The following is a 19,329-nucleotide window of genomic DNA, read 5'->3' on the forward strand; positions in this document are numbered from 1 at the left end:
GTGATTTGCACAGGTCCGTGGCATACATGTGTGACAGTCGGAATTACTCCTATCCATACTAATGAAAAAAATCCCATTTTTAAAGCACGTTTATGGTTTCTTCTGTGGTCAGCGAGTTTTATAGAGAACTATCACAATATCAGAGTGACATAAAAGGTAACAAGATTTAAGTGAAGAACAGAACACTAGTTTTCAAGAAGAGCAATTGTACTTTGTTCCAAAACAATGGCCATACTAATTACCTTTTCATTTTCTGTTGTTAACTTTTTGTTATCTTCAAAGAACATGGTTCTTTCCCGTTCATATTTCTCTTTTATTGTTCCTACAGTCTCCTCCATCTCATTGTGCCTGAGGAAAAAACAGAGAACTTAAAACTTTACAGACCACTGGGGGTGGTTGGTATTTTCAAAAGGCACTAGGGGAGTTGGGTGCCCAAAATTCCACTACAGTAGAGAAGGGGGGGCGGGGAGGGGTGGAATTTCTCCAGCAAAGTGGTTTCATACAGACCCTTACCTCTCTCGTTTTGCCTTCTCCAATTTATCTTTTAGCATCATGATCTCTTTCTGCAGTGCTAGCTGATGGCTTTCTGAATCATGCACCTCCTTTTTTATATTTTTTATTTCCAAGACATGGGATGCCTCTCGCCTGACTAACTCCTCTTCATAGAACAAGATTTTCTTTTCTAGCTCGGACTTCATTTTGGAAAGCTCCTGCTGATGTTCTAATGTGGCACCTGCTGCACGGCCTCCTTGCTTTAGCTGCAAAAGAAAGAGTGAAAATTATCGGAAAAGACGACCCAAGATTTTTCTAGTGTTGCTTAAAAAGTTAGGATTTAATGTGGACAGGCAAAAGCCAAGAGATTAACATCAATAACAAGAGGCTGTGTCAGGTTTCTAGGAAAGCCCGATTCAGTTAAAAGACACGAAGTGCCACAAAATGCACACGCTTAAATAAGCAAAGTTATTGGAGGCTTGGTCGTGTATCAGTAGTGAAAAGGGCATCTGTTTCCCCATATCTTGCATTTTTTAAATAATGGTACCTTTAGTGCTTCCAGTTCATTTTCCAGCTGCTTGGAGAAAATCTCACTATGTTCGCGAAGCTTGCGTTCCTTTGATGCTTCTGCGGTGGCATCCTCAAGTTGAGCTTCCAGCTGTGAAAAAGAAAATCTTAAATTATGTCAAAGCAGACAGTTGTAGCTACTCTGCTCCTTTCCTCTCCTCCAGGCTGCTTTTGGGTCCTTGGAAACAGCAGGATTCCTTCTTTACCTCCCATCCTTATAACTCTTGCAGCCCACACTGTGACCACTATCTTTCTAGACAAGTCTTTCAGGCAAGATTCATTCCCTTTGTAGTCCAAACACCACCATTCTGTCAGCCAGTGGGGTTACTGTTGGGTAATAAAATAAAAAAAATTAAAAAAAAAAAAAAAAAAAAAGAAGGACAGTTACCTTTCCCGCAACTGGTGTTCTTCGAGATGTGTTACTCATGACCATTCCGTATTATGTGTGTGTGCTTGCCACATGCACCGGTGCCAGAAGTTTTTCCCTCAGCAGTATCCGTAGGGGTCTGGCTCTGGCGCCCTCTGGAGTGGCGCCCACATGGCACGGTATAAGAGGCACTGCTGGCTCACCCCACCCTCAGTTCCTTCTTGCCAGAAACTCAGACAGTGGGGAAGGGATGTGGAATGGACATGAGCAACACATCTTGAAGAACACCAGTTACAGAAAAGGTAACTGTCTTTTCTTCAAGTGCTTGCTCATGTCCATTCCATATTAGGTGACTCCAAAGCAGTACCCCTGGAGGTGAGTAGGAGTTCACGGATGTGTTGATTGCAACACAGCTCTGTCAAATCCAGTGTCACCTGTGGCCTGCTGAGTGATGGCATAATGAGCTGTGAACGTGTGGACAGAGGACCACATTGCGGCTCTACAGATGTACTGGATAGGGATGTGCACCAGGAAGGCCGCTGAAGATGCCTGAGCTCTCATCGAGTGGGCTCTGACAATCAGCAGTGGCGGAACTCCCGCCAGATTGTTACAGGTCCTTATGCACAAGGTGATCCGATTGGAAATCCTCTGTGAGGACACCGGAAGGCCCTTCATCCTATCCACTGTAGCGATGAAGAGTTGAGTCAATTTACTGAAAGGCTTGGTACATTCTAAATAAAAAGCCAAGGCCCTTCAGACGTCCAGCATGTGAAGGCGCCTCTCTTCACTGGTCTTGTTTGGTTTGGGACAGAACACTGGGAGGAAGATGTCCTGGTTGATATGGAAGGTGGAGACCACTTTCGGCAGGAAGGGCGGATGGGGCCGCAGCTGAACCTTGTCTTTGTAGAAGACCATGTACGGCACTTCGGAGGTCAAGGCTTTAATTTCAGAGACCTGTCTCACCAATGTCACCGCCACTAGGAACGTGACTTTCCATGACAGATGGGAAAAGGAGCAAGAACCCAGCAGCTCAAAGGGCGGGCCAGTGAGCCTAGAGAGGACCAAGTTAAGATACCACTGCGAGACAGGAGCTGCACCTGCGGGAAGTCTCTCTCGAGCCCCTCTCAAGAATTCGACTGTCATATCATGGGAAAACACTATCTGTCCTTGGATCGGCAGGTGAAAAGCGGAGATAGGTGTGAGATGCTCTCTAATGGAAGAGTGTGCCAGGCCCTGGTTCCTCAAATGGAGCAGGTAGTCCAGGACAGCCTGTATGGAAGAACACGAGGGAGAGATGTCACGTTCGGACGCTCAGTGGGAAAACCTCGTCCACTTTGCCAGGTAAGTCAGTCTGGTTGAAGGCTTCCTACTCCCCAGGAGGACCCGTTGGACTCCTTCTGAACACGTCCGTTCCTCCAGGTTCAGCCACACTGCATCCACCCCAAGAGGTGGAGGAACTCGAGATTGGGATGTAGGAGCCGACCGTGGTCTGGAAAGTTGGGCAGGGGCCAGGAAGGGGCTGCTGACAAGTTCATGAGCGTGCCGAACCAATGCTGGCGAGGCCACGCCAGGGCGATCACAACAACCTGCGCTTTGTCTCTCGATCTTTACCAGGACCCTGCTGATGAGTGGAATCGGAGAGAACGTGTACATCAGGCTCCCTGACCATGACAGGAGGAAGGCATCAGAGAGGGAACCCTTGCTCAGTTCTTGCTGAGAACAAAAAACTGGTGGCATTTCCTGTTTAGCCTGATGGCGAACAGGTCCACTTGGGGAGTTCCCCACCTTTGGAAGATCATGCAGGCTCTCTCACTTGTGGTGAGAGGAGAAGTCCCTGCTGAGCTGGTCCGCCAGCATATTCTTGACACTGGGATGGTGACAAGCTTCCAGGTGGATTTTGTGGCTGATGCAGAAGTCCCACAGATGGAGTGTCTGTTGACAGAGAGCCAATGAGCACACTCCCCCTTGCTTGTTGATGTAGAACATTGAAGCTGTGTTGTCCATCAGGACTCGCATCACCTTGCTTGACAGGAAGACTCCGCATTCCAGCTGGACTGCTCAAAGCTCTTTCACATTTATGTGCAACCTTGCCTCCTCCGGGGACCAGATCCTCTGTCTCTGGAGGTTGCCGAGGTGCGCACCCCAGCCAAGGTCCAAGGCATCCAAAACCTACTCGATGGAGTGAGGGGGGTTGTCGAACGAAACCCCCTCCAGGACTGCCCCGTGGTCGGTCCACCATTGCAGTGAGGTAAGTATCACCTGGGGAATGGTAATAATCTTTTCCAGGGGGTGTTGGGATTGGGAATAGACCGTCCCCAGCCATTGTTGCGGGGCCGCATCCAGAGCCTGGCCTGATGGATCACATAAGTGCACACTGCCATGTGACCCAGCAGGCGCAGACAGACCCTGGCTGTAGTCCAAGGGAACGTGGAGACTTCTGTGATGAGATTCGCTATCGTGTGGAAGCTTTCCAGCGGCAGGAACGCTATGGCGCAGGTAAAATTGAAGACCGCTCCAATGAACTCTATCCTCTGCACCAGCACGAAGGTTGACTTTTTGTCGTTCACCAGTAGGCCCAGAGAGCAGTACGTGGCTTGAAGCACCGTGACATCTGTTTGGACTGGAGAACTGTAGCTGCCCTTGACGAGCCAGGCATCGAGGTACAGGTAGATCTGGATACCCCGACGCCCAAGGTAAGCCGCTACCACTGACATGCACTTGGTAAACACTCTCGGTGCTGTCACCAGGCCGAACAGGAGGACAGCAAACTGGTAGTGGTGGGGCCCCACCGTAAACCGGAGGAAGCATCTGTGTCCTTGAAAGATCACTATGTAGAAGTATGTGTCCTTCAAGTCGAGGATGGCATACCAGTCTCCCGGATCCAGGGAGGGGATAATAGAAGCCAGGGAAACCAGGCAGAACTTTAACCATGCAGCACTTTAACATCTCACAGATCTAGGATGCGCCGTAGACCGCCTTTGGCCTTTGGAATTTGGAAAAGTACAGGGAAAATAACACCTTGTTCCTGTACTTGAGAGGAACTTCCTCCACCGCTCCCAGCTGTAGCAACCCCTTTACCTCCTGTGCGAGGAGAGTCTTGTGAGAGGGGTCCCTGAAAAGGGACAGGAAAGGGGGGTAGAAAGGAACTGGAGGGTACAACCCTGCTCCATCGTCCTGAGGACCCATCGGTCTGAGGTTATAGTGGTCCAAGCAGGGAGGAAAAGGAAAAGGCAGTTAGAAAACACTGGGACAGATGGATCCTGGGAATAGTCTGGTAGGTCGCCCTCGAAATGACCGTTTGGCCCCTTGCTTAGCACGGATCGAGTCCAACTGGGCAGAGGATGAAGGCGGGTGGCTCGGATGGCGCTTGTAGCCCTTGACTCAGTTGTGGGGGCTGGTCCTGCCGAGGCTGGCTCCCCAAGCCCTGAGCCTGCTGTGGTGTGAACTGCATAAGCACCAGGGCTGGGACGTAAAGACCCAGGATTTTCAGGCTTTTTCGGCATCTGGACCGGATCTGTGGAGGGGGACCAGAGCTGTGGCAAGCACACACACCTAATATGGGATGGCCATGAGTAAGCACTTGAAGAACCACCCATGTTAAAGTCAAATATAAATCAAGAACATACAACATCTCTATGGGAAAATCATGTAGCCCACATTAATGAGAACAGGAGAAGTTAGGTATGTAAGTCACTGTGGCAATGACAATGGCACAGGATAAGCCCCTTAAGTTTATAGTTCAGTTGCATCTTAAAACACATACCAACATCCAAATCAGCTTCCCTTAAAATGCTCACCTTTTATGCCAGTTAATTTGAAAGTATTTTTATACCAAGTATTTGACTATTCTGTCTCATAAAATTGTATAGTATAAAGTGATTATGATATTTCCATGAATTATTTCTCTCTTACGAAGATATGGTCACTTTGAAATGACAGTAGAAGTGGGTCTTGAAGAGGGAGGAGGAGGAGAGGGCAATGACTTTACAGCCTAGTTAAGGAAGAGCACTTGATGTGTAAAGGTGGCATGAAAGATACTTGTTGGAGGGTGGATAAATGGGCAATCAACCACAGCAAAGGTGGTGGAGAGACAACTAAGTTACAAGCATAGATAAGTCTATTACAGGAGCGGGTGGGTGAGGTTCTGTGGCCTGCAATGTGCAGGTCGTCAGACTAGATGATTGTGATGGTCTCTTCGGGCCTTAAAGACTGAGTCTATAAGCAGAGGGGCAGAGTTGTAAATAGCCTAAAATGTAGGATAAGCTTTAATTTGAAGGGAGCTAATAGAGACATTTTAAAAGGGGATGACACGTTCAAAATCATGGTGACTATTTTAGCTGCTGCACTTTGAATGGACTTGAGGGTCAGGAAACCAGAGTGGAGGAGTTTTGCAAGCACCTATACAGGACATTATGAGGGCCTGGATTGAAATGTTGTAAAGGAAAAAGCAGCAACATTTGGACACAGCCGAGATGTTTGGGGAAAGACAAAGGGTGAGGTCAAACAATGCCCTTTGATTTACCACCACCCAATCTTTTGTTCACTATTGAAATGTCTACTCCCATGACCAACTGGCCAACGATGCTCCAGCCTTCATCGCTCAACCTTTTAAATTTTCAAACAAACACCTCTGTGCTTGGGAAGAGCTGCCCTCCCTGTTTGGAAGGAGCTCCCAGTGAACATCCACAAAGCTCTCTCATTATCCTTACTTGAAATCCCTCCTTAAAACTCCTTTGTCATGATGCTACAAAAAACAGAAGCACTGATATTGTCCATCATTCTGACCAGCACTGCCCCATTGTTTCCTTGTACTTCCCTTTGTGTCTATTTACCTGCTGTCTCTTGTCTTGAGACTGTTTGGTGCAGGGACTGTTTTTTTGTTCTGTGTTTGTACAGCACCCAGCACAACAGGATTCTGTTCCACAATTCGTGTTTCCAAGCCATATGGTAATACTACTAATAAAATGATGGTGGTTGTGTAGTGAACTTAAAAATGAACTGATTATTTTTTTTAGCTACAGTTGTTACAAACACCTACTAAAACAGTTAATTGAAAATGATGAGGAAACTATGACTTCCAATTTGCTTACTTCCTGAATTTGAGAACACTTTGCTTAGTCTGTTCTATTGTTTCCCCTCTCTTTCATACAGCCACAGAAAAATAAAACATTTAAAAGAGGAAATCGGCAGGGGTATTCTGAATAAACTGCTTTGACCTTTGGAATTTACTAGATTTCAAGCTGACTGCCTCTCTTGACATTTTTAAGGAGAAGATGAGAATATAGCAAGAATATATTTTCACTGGATTACAAGCAATTAGAATACATGAGAAAAACACTAAACTATCTCCTTCACAAACTACTAAATATTTAAGATGTACTCTGTAAATGAAATAAAGTGAGCTAGACATGTCAGGCCAATTTTACAGACCCAATGTAAATTATGGTTACACTGAGTTTTTTTACTTTTATTAAGTATGACTTAAGTGAAGTATAAGAAGCAGCTGAAACATGTTAGCCTTAAATATTTTGCCAAGTTACCTCTTTTCTGGCTCTCTCAGATTTACGAATTTCCTGTCTCATAGAATCAATTTTCTGCACAATCACTTCCATCTCTTCCTCTTTGTCACGAAGCTGTCGGGAGAACTTCTGTTTCTGAGAGCGCAAGTCTACCATTCTCTCGTTGAGCTCTGAAAACTCCTGCATAGCTAGCTTTCTTTGCTGATGAGCATCCTTCAGTTCTTTGGACTGTGTCTTTAATCTTTCTGAAGCTTCCACAAGTTGCTGGTAAAATTAAAAACGACAACATGAAAAATCCACATCTCCTCTCCAAGGAAAAAGCACACTAAACAAGACAAACAGTCTTTACTTTAAAGTTAACCAATATATGTACTTTTCTAATTTACAAAAATCCAGAGTTTAAATATTGTGCTGCTTCTAATTTGGCATTCCTCTTTGTGTAGCTTTGTTATTCCACATGTCTCGATTTGTACACACAAATTAGTCACTTCCTTTCATACAGCTGCTGATATTCCATCTCCATAATAGTCTTTGGCTGAAGAAAAGGCACAAATGTACCACCAGCCCAAGGCAGTTCTCATCTTAGTGCCATGTGCTTGCAAAATGGCACAACACTTTAAAAAAAAGCAAAACAAAAAAAACACCACCCCAAAAATTCCAGTATATACAATGCCATCAGATCAAGAGTCAAACCCAAAAACTATGGGTGTAAGCACTACGAGCTCAGCAAAATTGTGAAATTCTTCAAGAAAATCTTATGCAAGATTCCACAGACAAAATTATGAAGAAGATTCAACACTTTAAATCCTGTGATTGTGAAATTGACCAGAATGGCCATGAATTTGGTAGGGCCCTAACCAATGCCCAACACTAGCCATCTGAAAGCATATCAATGAAAATAAAGAGTAATACTTTAAAAACACATCATGTATAATTAGTTACCTTGAAATACTTAAACTACTGTGGTGAAATAATAATAATAATAATAATAGAGTCTTAGTGCAACACTAAGATAATATACTCTACTATATTTTAAAAAGAACAGCATAAAAGGGTTGAATTATGCGCTAAATATAATATATGTAGTATTGCACACTAAAGCAGGACAACAATCTTCAAAAAAAATCCTTTAGATGCTATAGCCATGGCATATTGGTCCTTTATCAAAAAAAGTTAAATTTTCATTTACTGCAAATGGGGGAGGGGGATAGCTCAGTGGTTTGAGCATTGGCCTGCTAAACCCAGGATTGTGAGTTCAAACCTTGAGGGGGCCATTTAGGGGATCGGGGGCAAAAAAAATCTGTCAGGGACAGTACTTGGTCCTGCTGTGAAGGCAGGCAACTGGACTCTATGACCTTTCAAGGTCCCTTCCAGTTCCATGAGATAGGTATATCTCCATATATTATGTTATTTATATTAGTGGCAGTGGGCTCAGTGAGGAAAAATTATCCAGCTAAACTTACTGAATTAAATATTTGTATAAAATACTTTTCAGTAAATCTGGAATTTATTATTAGCCATAGATTTACAATTTGAAAAATTCTGTGGATATTCCAAGATCTTGAGATAAAGGTACAGCCAACTGATTCTGCTTTAGAAAGCAATTTTTTTTAACAGTTAGAAAACTATCCTCCACACTCCTGGATACATCAAGTCTTTATAAATTATACTGGGATTGGCCAAGGAAAATTTTCCCTGACTATCTGGCTTTTCAACTTTCCTCTATTTCATGAGAGGTATCATGAACATACTAAAAAAATGAAGAATAGACGAATGCCTTAAATGCTAATAAGAAAGCATGTTTTTTTAAATTACTTGAATACCTACCAACATGCGATGTAGAATACATGTGTGTCTCCTCAGACAGCTATTACTCATCTTGCCACTCTATAACTCATTAAATGAATGGGTGGACTAATATGCTGATATATCAAACAAAATGGAAAAGCATTGTTTCAAACATTAAGGGAATGCTGTCAATTGGACAAATCTATCCTTGAGCTACCTGATGTGAGTGTTAAGGGTATGCAATTTGGACCATTACCTTATGAAGGTCCTCCTTCTCTTGCCTTATTGTTCTGTACTGCTTTTCAAGTCCTTTTAGCCTGTGTGTGGAGTCTTCATGCTGTAGTTCTGTACAGAAATTCAAACTAAGTATAGTTGGCTCCCAGATTTCCACCAATAGCATAAACAGCAATGTTACATGAACAAACCACTAACTTTGGCTAGGAACTTGTTACAGAGTTTAAATATTTCTTCTTCATCTCTCCACTCAGTAGAGCCTTCTAGCCAACCTCTGTGCACCAAGGATTCACCCTCTTTTTTTACTTTTTCTCTTCTGTCTCTACTAAGAGCCCTGGTGTCATGGAGACCGACATTTCTCCAGATGAAAAAGTTTGAACAGTAGTTTTTGGGGGTCAATTAATGCTATCTTGCAAAATACAGGAATGGGTTTTTAAGCAGGACGCTGTACTCAAATTAGGACAGATTTTAGGATGGCTAAATAAGAGAAAGACTGTTAAGGAAATGACCATTGATACTGAAGTAATAAATGTTGTAGGAAGAATGGAAGATTAGATTAGTCATGGCTAGGATAAGGACTTTCCCATGAATGAGTGTGGGGTGAAGCCAATGAGTCAAGATGACGACAGAAATTGGAGGCCAGGAAATTGTGTGCTACATCAACATGGATGTTCACCTCTTCAGTGAGGAGGATGTCTGAAGAGGAAAAAATTTGATTTGAGCTAAGAAATCTGGAAGGAAGGCAAAGAGGAGGCTTTTATGAAGTGGAAGATGACAGATTGAGGGCTGTGGAAATTTGAGTGTGATTGCTCAAACAAACGTACATCTCTGCTCTTCCTTTCTTTATAGTAATAGCAACTAAGAGTCTCTCTTTAGTAAAGCTTCATTAAGATTAAAAGTCTGAAAGTTTAGCTAGCACTAATTGAAAAGTAGCTCTCATTCCCTTTTTAAAAAGTCTTTTAAAACTGATCTCATGTTTTCTGGGAGAGGTTTACATGGATGAACAAAATAGGGTGGTCAAACAGCATAGTTTCAAATAATTGATTTGGATGCAACAATTGTCTCTCTCAGGTAAGACTTGAGTAATTGCCTTTTTCAACTTGTCAGTCTTAGACACTGCCAGATGAAGATGTATTGAGTGGGCTTCAAAACAACCATACTATTTCTTTTTAATGCTTCCCTTAAATGTACCTAAGACCAGAAAAACGCCCCTTCTTTCCATGAGAAAAAAAGCAAGATTAAAAGTACAAGAAAGATCACATTCAGAACATATCAAACTGAACCTATTAACCAACTCCTCCTTCTCTTGGTTCCTAGCGGAATATGTGCTATCGGGCTCAGGACGGACGTTGAGGGAAAAAAAGATAAGAGTTTATTTGTAAATACAGAAATGCTGCTTAATATAAGCATTCCAGTAAGTATCCTTTCCTTTTATTAGCATTCATCAATAACTATTTGTACTGAATTAAATTTAAATTGATAAAGCCAAGCATTATTGCTACTGAGATATTAATATTAGAATTAAGTTATTACTTGAAGCATACCAGACAGAATATCTGCCAGTCATGCCAGACACTTACCTGCTATTTTGTTGTTCAAACGTTCAATTTCTTCAGTTAGCTTCTTGATTTCATCATGAGCTGGATCCGGCACAGGAGATTCTTAAGTTGAATAAGAAAAAAATGTCAGTCAAACTACGAGCATTCTGTTGCTTTTCATCACCTGAATTGCAAATCCTAGTAAATGTACCCAACTGACTTTGCAGTTTTCTGTACAAATCCAGTTTTTCTTCCTCCAGTTTTCGTATTCTCCTTTCATAAGCTTCTATTTGCAAGCTGTCCTCCATATCTCTGGTTACAGCACCGGACTGCATTACACTCCTTAAAGAGCCTCTATCAGAAAATAAGCTGCAACCAAAACATGAGTTAGAAAATACATCACTGAATATCTTACAACAATATTTACAACAAAAAGCAGATAAACAACAGTATCATTCTTTATACAAAGATGAATTCATCTTATCCTATTTTATATTTGCATTCCAACACTACACTGAACTGGAGCAAGCTCTCTTCTGGATATATCCACAATTCAGAGCTCTAAGGACATAGCACATTCTTCAGCATGGCACAAAATCTTTGGCAGAATTGAGGTCAACTCCATTCTTCAAAATGTTCGTTTCATGCTGGAATTCAACAGTTGCACCTAAATTTCTGAACACAACACTTAATGTAGTGTTACTGTATATATTTCTGCCAAGATTTTGCAATTTCTCTCATGCTTTTCTATTCCATGCAGAAAAAACAGTGCCTTCACCATTGCTTCCATCTTTGCCAGTCTCCTGCTGCAGTCAGCTTCTTCCTACGCCATTTTGATGGTTTTTAATTCTGTTTCTATTATGCATTTCCATGCTATCCTTGGTTTACCTTGTCACCTCTTGTTCTCGGCATTCAAGTCCAATGCTTGTCTTATGATGTTATGCAGGTCATTCTTACATATATGTACTAGCCATCTCCATTTTCGTTCTGTAATTTCCTGTCCTATCGGCTTCTGTTTCATCCTCCTCCAGAGTTCATTTGTGATTTTTTTTTCCCCCTGGCCATCTGATATTGGGATTTTGTCTAAGGCAGCTGTTTATGAAAACTTTGGAGGATAGAAAGGTTTTAAGTCTCCAAGTTTCATACAGTAAGACTAGCTTTACAATGGCTTTAAATATTCAAAGTTTAGTTTGGAGGGCAAGATTTCTGTTTCTCCAGATCAGCTTGAAAGTTACAAAGGTATGTTATCTGGCTTTTGCTATTCTAGCTTTAATGTCTCGGTCTGTTCCACCCACAGTACTTACAATGCTGCCAAGACACGTGAAGTATCAGATCTCTTCTATGTCTATACCAGACAGTGTTATTGGCATTTCTTGTGTGTTGAGTCCCATAGTTTTAGTTTTCTCAACGTTGATTTTCAACCCTACTAATTCTGCATATGCCTGGAGATCATTTGTTTTGGCTTGCATATCTCTATGCATATGGGATAGTGAGTTGATGTTATCTGCAAAGTCAAGGTCCTCATAACTTTTGAGTGAAAGACTACTATACATCTCTTGGTTGCTCTGTGATCTCGTTACCCAGTAATGATGCTCGTAGTGACCAGGAATGGCTAAGTCACTTCACTATTATGTATTATTTGGCACGTCATACTTCCATAGAAGCGTTGAATGATGTTCACAAATTTCGGAGGGATTCTATAGTGGTGCAACAACTTCCATTAAACTGTTTTATCTACTATATCAAAGGCTGTTTGGAAATCTAAAAAAATTAATATAAAATGGTGACTGCCATTCAATCAACAGGTCTGATGATATGTAGGATTACTATTTGATCTATAGATGATTTCTCCTGTCTGTTCTTTTTGTAACCTGGAACTACCACTTATATTTACTTTCTACATTTGTCTATAATAAGAAGTTACTTGGGATAGACATCAATTGAATACCTCTCCATTTTTTACAATGAGACCTCTTTTCTTTGGCAGCTTCACCATACGACTCTCTTCCCACTCAATTGGTACTTTTTCTAAGAGGCCTACCAAAATGTCTAGTGTGTTCTTCAAGTCTGCCTTAAGAACCTCCATTAATGTTATTCGGACCTGGTTCCTTTCCACTTTTTAATTGACTGACTGCCCTTTCTACTTTTACTCTGGTGATAGGTCCTAGGTTGACATCCAGATCTTCTCCTTTCTCTATATCTGGAGGATTGGCCACTGTTTCACCATTCAGAAGTTGACTAACATACTGCCTCCACATATTTAATTGTTCTGATTTTGTTTTGTTAAGTTTCCCTCATTGTCTTGATCTCATTGATTGGTATTTGTTTTTCTGACAACTGTAATGAGTCTTCATGTCATTTTGTGCTGCAACAGTCTGTGCATCTATTTTGTCTATGAAGTCTTGTTTGTTTCAAAATAGATGTTGGCAGGATTTGGATACTTTCTGCACATCAAAAATTGCTGCTTTGATTCCACTAATAAAAATCAGGTGCACTGCAATTTTGATATTGCTACAGCTTCTCTTTGAAATTAAACATTTTTAAAAGAGCTATCACAAGCCAAAAACAATCCTGAAAAATATGTTTTCTGGGTCTAGCTGAAAACTAATATGGATTTTACCAAACAACAAAATTTAATCCACTGTCTCAAATGTAGGGGAAGTTATATCCCAAAGAGGAACTTCTGAAAGAACTTCAATAGTGATTATATCAACTGTAACAGCTGTGATGATACAGTAAAAAATCCAAAATACCAGTGTTTCTTTTGGTCCCTCAGAAAGCAATGTTTATATTCTATTGCTCCCAGAGTTACTGCTGCAGCAGGTAAACACTATTCCAACATCTATAACCACAGCAACCATACAAATACCACAAAATGAAAGAGCCTCAAGCATTGTAAGCTCTATTTCAAATACATGAAGAAAGATTAAGTATAAATAAAAAACACCTTTAATTCTTGTACAGGCAAAGCAAAAATGTTCATATACAGTAAAAAAAAAATTTTATCTACACACATTCTTCAGTGTGCTTGTGAAGGTAAACCTTCTAGGATTAGCCCTATTTGAGCAATACACGTAACAAGTAACTGTTTCTTTTGCCTACCTGTCAGTTGTATATGTAAACCCAACAAAAGGTAAATGCAATCCAGAAAAGCCAGTATGAGAACCTGGTGGCACGATTTCCTGCATAAAAAGAACATGAGTGAAAACCAAACAAAGTTTAAAAAGCTTAAGTGCTTCTTTGTGCCTTAATGCTCAGGAGGTCAGACTAGATGATCATAATGGTCCCTCCTAGCCTTAGAATCTGAGAGTGTGGTATCAGAAGTGAACTTTTCTTAGGATTGTATCAGTGCACAATATGTAGTTATTCGCTGAGTACAACAATCTCTCACTGTTCCAACATCCCTTATCCCAAATTCATCATACACATTGAAAACTCTCTTCTTATCCACACTCCATTTAGAGGACAATTCTGTATGACAAATCCAAAATGCAATACATTCGTAATAAGTTTGGGTTTTGCTTTTAAAAGACATTAAAGTGAATAGCGTTTGGTCACCAAAATGAATGCTGTTAATATTCTAGCTCTTGTGCTGGACAATGCATCAAAATCAAACCCAGCGGTCCTGTGTGTTATGACTGCATACTTGCATGAGACAAGCTCATGTGCACATGGCATATTCTCCCTCTGCTCTTCATTCTTGTAAGCTATTAGGAGACTGAAATGGGAAAAAAATTCTATTCTCGAGTATTCAAAAAGCAGAAATCTTGTTAACTGCAATCCAAAGCTGGCTCAAGAGGCAGGGATGAGTTCAACAATCTCATGTGAACTGGATACTTGTGATCATCAACTCAGAGCCTTAGGTGTGGCTCTGATGAGCAGCGGGTCATCTTACTCAGTTTTATATAACAACATTGCAATGCATATGCACAAGTGGGTGGACTTAAAGTTGCAGGAGAAATGTAACTCAATTTCAGGGCTTTTGTGGGTTTAAAAGCTTAACTTTGTTGCATTAGCATAGCTTATCAATGGTTATGCTTTAGACATTTTTATTAGAACAAAGTAGAAACAAGTTGCTCACTTCTGAACTAGTAGTTTTTACTGTTACTATACACACAAAAAGGCCATAATTTAATGTTTAAATGAAAGACTCACAGGATTCCTCAATACATCATCATCTACATCAAAGTTCGATGTGTCAGAAGGACTGCTAACATCTGGAATATAAGGTGCTTCTAGGTTTCGAATATTATCCCAATTAAGTCCTTTAAAAAATGCATGTGACTTGAAATCCTCTATTCCATTCTGTCCTAGTCGACGTTCCCTACTACAGATAAGTCGCTGAATAAGGTCTTTTGCTTCTTCAGATACATCTGTCACATGGGATGGAAACTGAAATCGTTCCTAGAAAAACAAAATAAACCTCATTTGAGAATTTTATACTGGAAAATTCCTGTAAAAAGGAAAAATACAATTTTTACAAGCTATTTTGGTAAAGAAGTTAAGTTCTAGACTACAGAAATGACACTGGAAACTAATAGTTACAGCTACCATTTTCAAGTCTATTATGAGCAACAGAAGTCTTCAGCATGATGAACCACAGAATCAAAGAAATGTAGGACTGGAAGGGACCTCAAGACCATCAAATCCAGCCCCCTGCACTGAGGCAGGACCAAGTATACCTAGAACATCCCCACCAGGTATTTGTCTAACCTGTTCTTAAAAATCCCCAATGAAGGGGATTCCACAACCTCTCTTGGAAACCTATTCCAGTGCTTAACTATCCTTATAGTTAGAAAGTTTCTCCTAATATGTAACCTAAATCTCCCTTGCTGTACATTAAGACAATTACTTCTTGTCCTACCTTCAGCGGACATGGAGATCAATCAATTACTGTGCTCTTTATAACAGCCCTTAACATATTTGAAGACCTATCAGGTCCCTCCTCAGTCGTCTTTTCTCAAGACTAAACATGCTCAGTTTTTTTAACCTTTCCTCACAGGTCAGACTTGCTAAACCTTTTATCATTTTTATTGCTCTACTTTGATAATTTGTCCACATATTTCTTAAAGTGTGGTGTCCAAAACTGAACACAGTACACCAGCTGAGCCCTCCCCAGAAGAGTGGGACAATTACCTCCTGTGTCTTATGTATGACACACTTGTTCATACACTCTGGAATAATAATAGCCTTTTTTTGCAATTGCGTTACATTGTTGGCTTATACTCAATTTGTGATCTGCTATAACCCCCCAGATCTTTTTTAGCAGTACTATCACCTACCCAGTTATTCCCCATTTTGTACTTGTGCATTTTATTTGTATTTATTTATTGAAAAAAATCAATCCTATTTTCAGATCAGATTCATTCATAAAAAATTAATGTAATAGTAGGCTGTGTCAATCAGTAGTACACATGTAAGGAAAAAATGTGATTTCAGTATTTTTGGCACCTGTACTAATAGCATTTGACTTTATGTAATAATTTGCATTATAAATTATGACAGCATATTTTAATCTGTCAAATATAAAGTTAAAGTCAATTTAAAAATCGCACCTAAAATGTACCTATTACTTACAAATTCACATTTGAAATTACTATAAATAAAATATGTGAAAAATGTTTTTCTATTTTTAGTTCATTTACTTTATATATTTGACACAGTCTATGAACAAAAACAACGAGGAGTATTTGTGGCACCTTACAGACTAACAAATGTATTTGGGCATAAGCTTTCGTGGGTTAAAACCCACTTTTAGCCCACAAAAGCTTATGCCCAAATAAATTTGTTAAGTCTCTAAGGTGCCACAAGTACTCCTCATTGTTTTTGCTGATACAGACCAGCACGGCTACCACTCTGAAACCTGTCTATGAACAGTAAGGTTTCACAGTTTACCCTGTCCAGTCTGTTAGTTTCCCCTTCAGTTTCTGTGGGTAACAACGCGGAAATTAATAAATAAATAAAGTGGGATTGTTAAATCACTAACATTCGCAAAGTGTTCTGAGATAGCAAGACTTAAACCTAACAGAATTTCAAGTTTAAATTTTTAAATGGAAATTTTCAGTATGATCACATCTATGAACAAAACCGAAGACAGACTGAATTATTAAGACAGCAAGACCATAGAAACTACAGAAACATTTAGAGGTATAAATACCACAAAAAATATCACAAAACTAGCAAATCAGACAACTTTCCAAAACTAGTTAAGATAGGGCATGCCTGAATATACATAAACTCAACTTAACAACATTTTAAAAACAGAATGAAATAACACATTGGCTGCATCAGCACTAGGAAAACTGCTAGCTGTTTTGCATCAGCACTACCAATACTGTGAGCACTAGTATAGGCAGGGCACGAGTGTCCTTATATCATTTAACTCTTCTGAGGAAGTCCCATTAGTAACAATTGCAGCTGTACGTATGCTGCAAAAACAGCAACAAATTTCCTATTATGGAGGCACCCAAGAGGCATCACCCTCTGCATAACTTTTCTCAAAAGGATCAACCATGCGCTGTTTAAAACACACTCAAAAGCTTACAAACAAAAATTTCCCTACCAGTTTTGCAGCTAACAGTGGGCAAAAAAATTGAATCTCTGGTAGCTTAGGTTGTTTAATTTTCTTATTTCCTTATTTGTACTGATTATCAGTGTAACAGAAAAATGTGCCAGCTGTGTAAACAATGTATTACTTAACTGCTATTGCAGCCTCCAGAGTAAACATTTTATAGTGGGCCCCCATAAACATGGGGCTGGTTTAGTTCTCAGTTTTTATTTTGCAAAGATTAACAAGTGTTTAAAAATAGAAATCATAATTTGGAGGCCCTCTTCAAATTACAACAGTAGCTGATGGTTTTTCCATTTTTGCAAACTCAGGAAAGCTAACAGTTTCCTTAACTCAAGCTGATAAGCCTACAAAACTACATTAATACGAGTAGACATATCAAGGAATTATAACTACAGAATTATTGTCACACAAAAATCATGTTTTCTTTAAAGGCTGTCAACTTCTGCATAAATATTTTAATAAATGTGTGGTTTGATGATATTCCTTACTTCATGATTCATAATCTTCCCATAGGTTTCCACTAATGATTCTGCATAAAAGGGTGTTTCACCATACAGCATTTCGTACATACAGACACCCAGAGACCACCAGTCACATTCAGGTCCATATTTTCCCATCCCATCTTCCATTGCTTGCAGTATCTCAGGAGAGATGTAGTCAGGCGTACCCACTGCCACTGAAGATTGTACCTTAAAAATAAACAAGCGTCATTCTGGAAGGCTTCCAGGCTTCCTCAAGACAGCATTCTTAATCATATCTTAGTATTTTTGGCAGATGAAGACATTAGGAAATGCTTGTTTTTATAAAAGGGAAAAGAATTATCAATCATAAACACTAAAATGAACTAATGAATATGTACAGAAAATTCAAAACAAAAAGAGGCTACGTTCAAGTGGACTCAGCTGCAACTTCATTTAATAAATTTTTGGCAAAACATAAAAGTTATCAAAGGCAAATTCTGATTTCCCAGTGCTCTAATGGTGAAATGTATACTCTGTGCAGTAGGAAACTCAGAATCACCAAACCTGATGGGGTGAAAAAGGGAAGGGAAAGAGAAGACTGATGTAAACACCATTAAGACATGAAGAGAAAATGTTTTGCCTCAGCGTATGTGCATGTTTAAGGATGTAAATGGCTGTCAAAGGTTGGGGTAGGAAGCAGGGAGAGCAGGGGGCTACCGAGCTCCCACTCTGTTTTCTATGCTCATTTTTGTGATTTGATTTTGAGGTACTGGAGGGAGTGCCCACTGAGTCTAGAGCTTGGTTTTGTGTGTGTCATGTGTTGGGGTGAATGGAAAATGGCTTAACGTGGTAGATTACAGGATAGGTGAATTGGATGGGATAAGGAGATGAGCTACTAAGTTTCAATAGATCCACATAAAAAGCAAGTTTTGGAGATGGTGGCAGATATTTAGTTTTATGCTCCTTTGGCAAATTCCATTGACATATCTTGCAGCCAAGTTGACATGGCTCATTCAAACCCCTTCTGCATATTATTTTGGATAACTCTAAGACAAATGCTTTAGGGTTGTGGAACATCACCAGGCTCTGGAATGTTTCAGTGACAGTGGATGATGCTACAAGCATTATTTTGCCACGACTGGTTCCACTGGGTACTCATCATGCCACCAGCATTGCACAAAACAGAGATGGGGCATTAGCTGAGATATTTGTATCAAATTTGCAGTGTACCAGATGGCCAGCTAGCATACTCCAGTTCTTTCTTTTGTCCAGAGACACTTTCACAGTGATTCCCAGGAGTTGAAACAGCTTGGGTGCAGACTGGAAGAGAGCTGGGAAGACATCTAAAGTCTGATTTAATGCCCAAGGATTTTATGCCAAGTCTATAAAGATTTCTGAATAAGGCCAAGAGATGTTATTTGTTCTGAGCTGTAGACATTGTGAGCAACTGTACAACAACTCAACTCTTGGGTGGGATATAGCCCGATTAATATAGGCTGCCTCAATTCACCTGCTGTTACAAGTTTGTTTCAACCTTTACACATGAGACAAACCAGCTCACAGTGAGGGGGGCTCTGAACCTTTTTAATTTAAGAGCTGTGGGCTCCTGATGAATTCCCTCCTCCCTCTCCCCCCTAGTTTGGTTGCCTTGGTTTCGGATTAGTTTTTTTCCATGATTTCAAGGTGCCCTGAAGGTTGTAACCTGTGGCTCTAATTCATATAACCATTTAATAATCATTAGCAACACTTAATCTTTAGATATTCCATAACACCAACAAGAAATTCAACAGCT

The 19,329-nt window shown here is 40.3% G+C and overlaps 1 protein-coding gene across 4 annotated transcripts in view; it reads right to left on the minus strand.

The window, feature by feature from the left end:
- The window catches only part of CDC42BPB (CDC42 binding protein kinase beta), a 121,032-nt gene that overhangs the window by 34,530 nt on the left and 67,173 nt on the right, over nucleotides 1–19,329 (minus strand). For all 4 annotated transcript variants that reach the window (XM_054028080.1, XM_054028079.1, XM_054028078.1 and 1 more), the window contains exons 7-16: nucleotides 17,565–17,765; nucleotides 14,661–14,909; nucleotides 13,608–13,687; nucleotides 10,726–10,874; nucleotides 10,548–10,628; nucleotides 8,990–9,078; nucleotides 6,967–7,209; nucleotides 1,040–1,150; nucleotides 514–758; nucleotides 243–348 (exon numbers count right to left, since the gene is read on the minus strand). In XM_054028080.1, the coding sequence (XP_053884055.1) occupies nucleotides 243–348; nucleotides 514–758; nucleotides 1,040–1,150; nucleotides 6,967–7,209; nucleotides 8,990–9,078; nucleotides 10,548–10,628; nucleotides 10,726–10,874; nucleotides 13,608–13,687; nucleotides 14,661–14,909; nucleotides 17,565–17,765 (1,554 nt within the window). The remainder of the gene's footprint in view (nucleotides 1–242; nucleotides 349–513; nucleotides 759–1,039; nucleotides 1,151–6,966; nucleotides 7,210–8,989; nucleotides 9,079–10,547; nucleotides 10,629–10,725; nucleotides 10,875–13,607; nucleotides 13,688–14,660; nucleotides 14,910–17,564; nucleotides 17,766–19,329) is intronic.

This window comes from Malaclemys terrapin, chromosome 4 (genome assembly GCF_027887155.1).
Source record: "Malaclemys terrapin pileata isolate rMalTer1 chromosome 4, rMalTer1.hap1, whole genome shotgun sequence".
NCBI classification, from domain to species: Eukaryota; Metazoa; Chordata; order Testudines; family Emydidae; genus Malaclemys; species Malaclemys terrapin.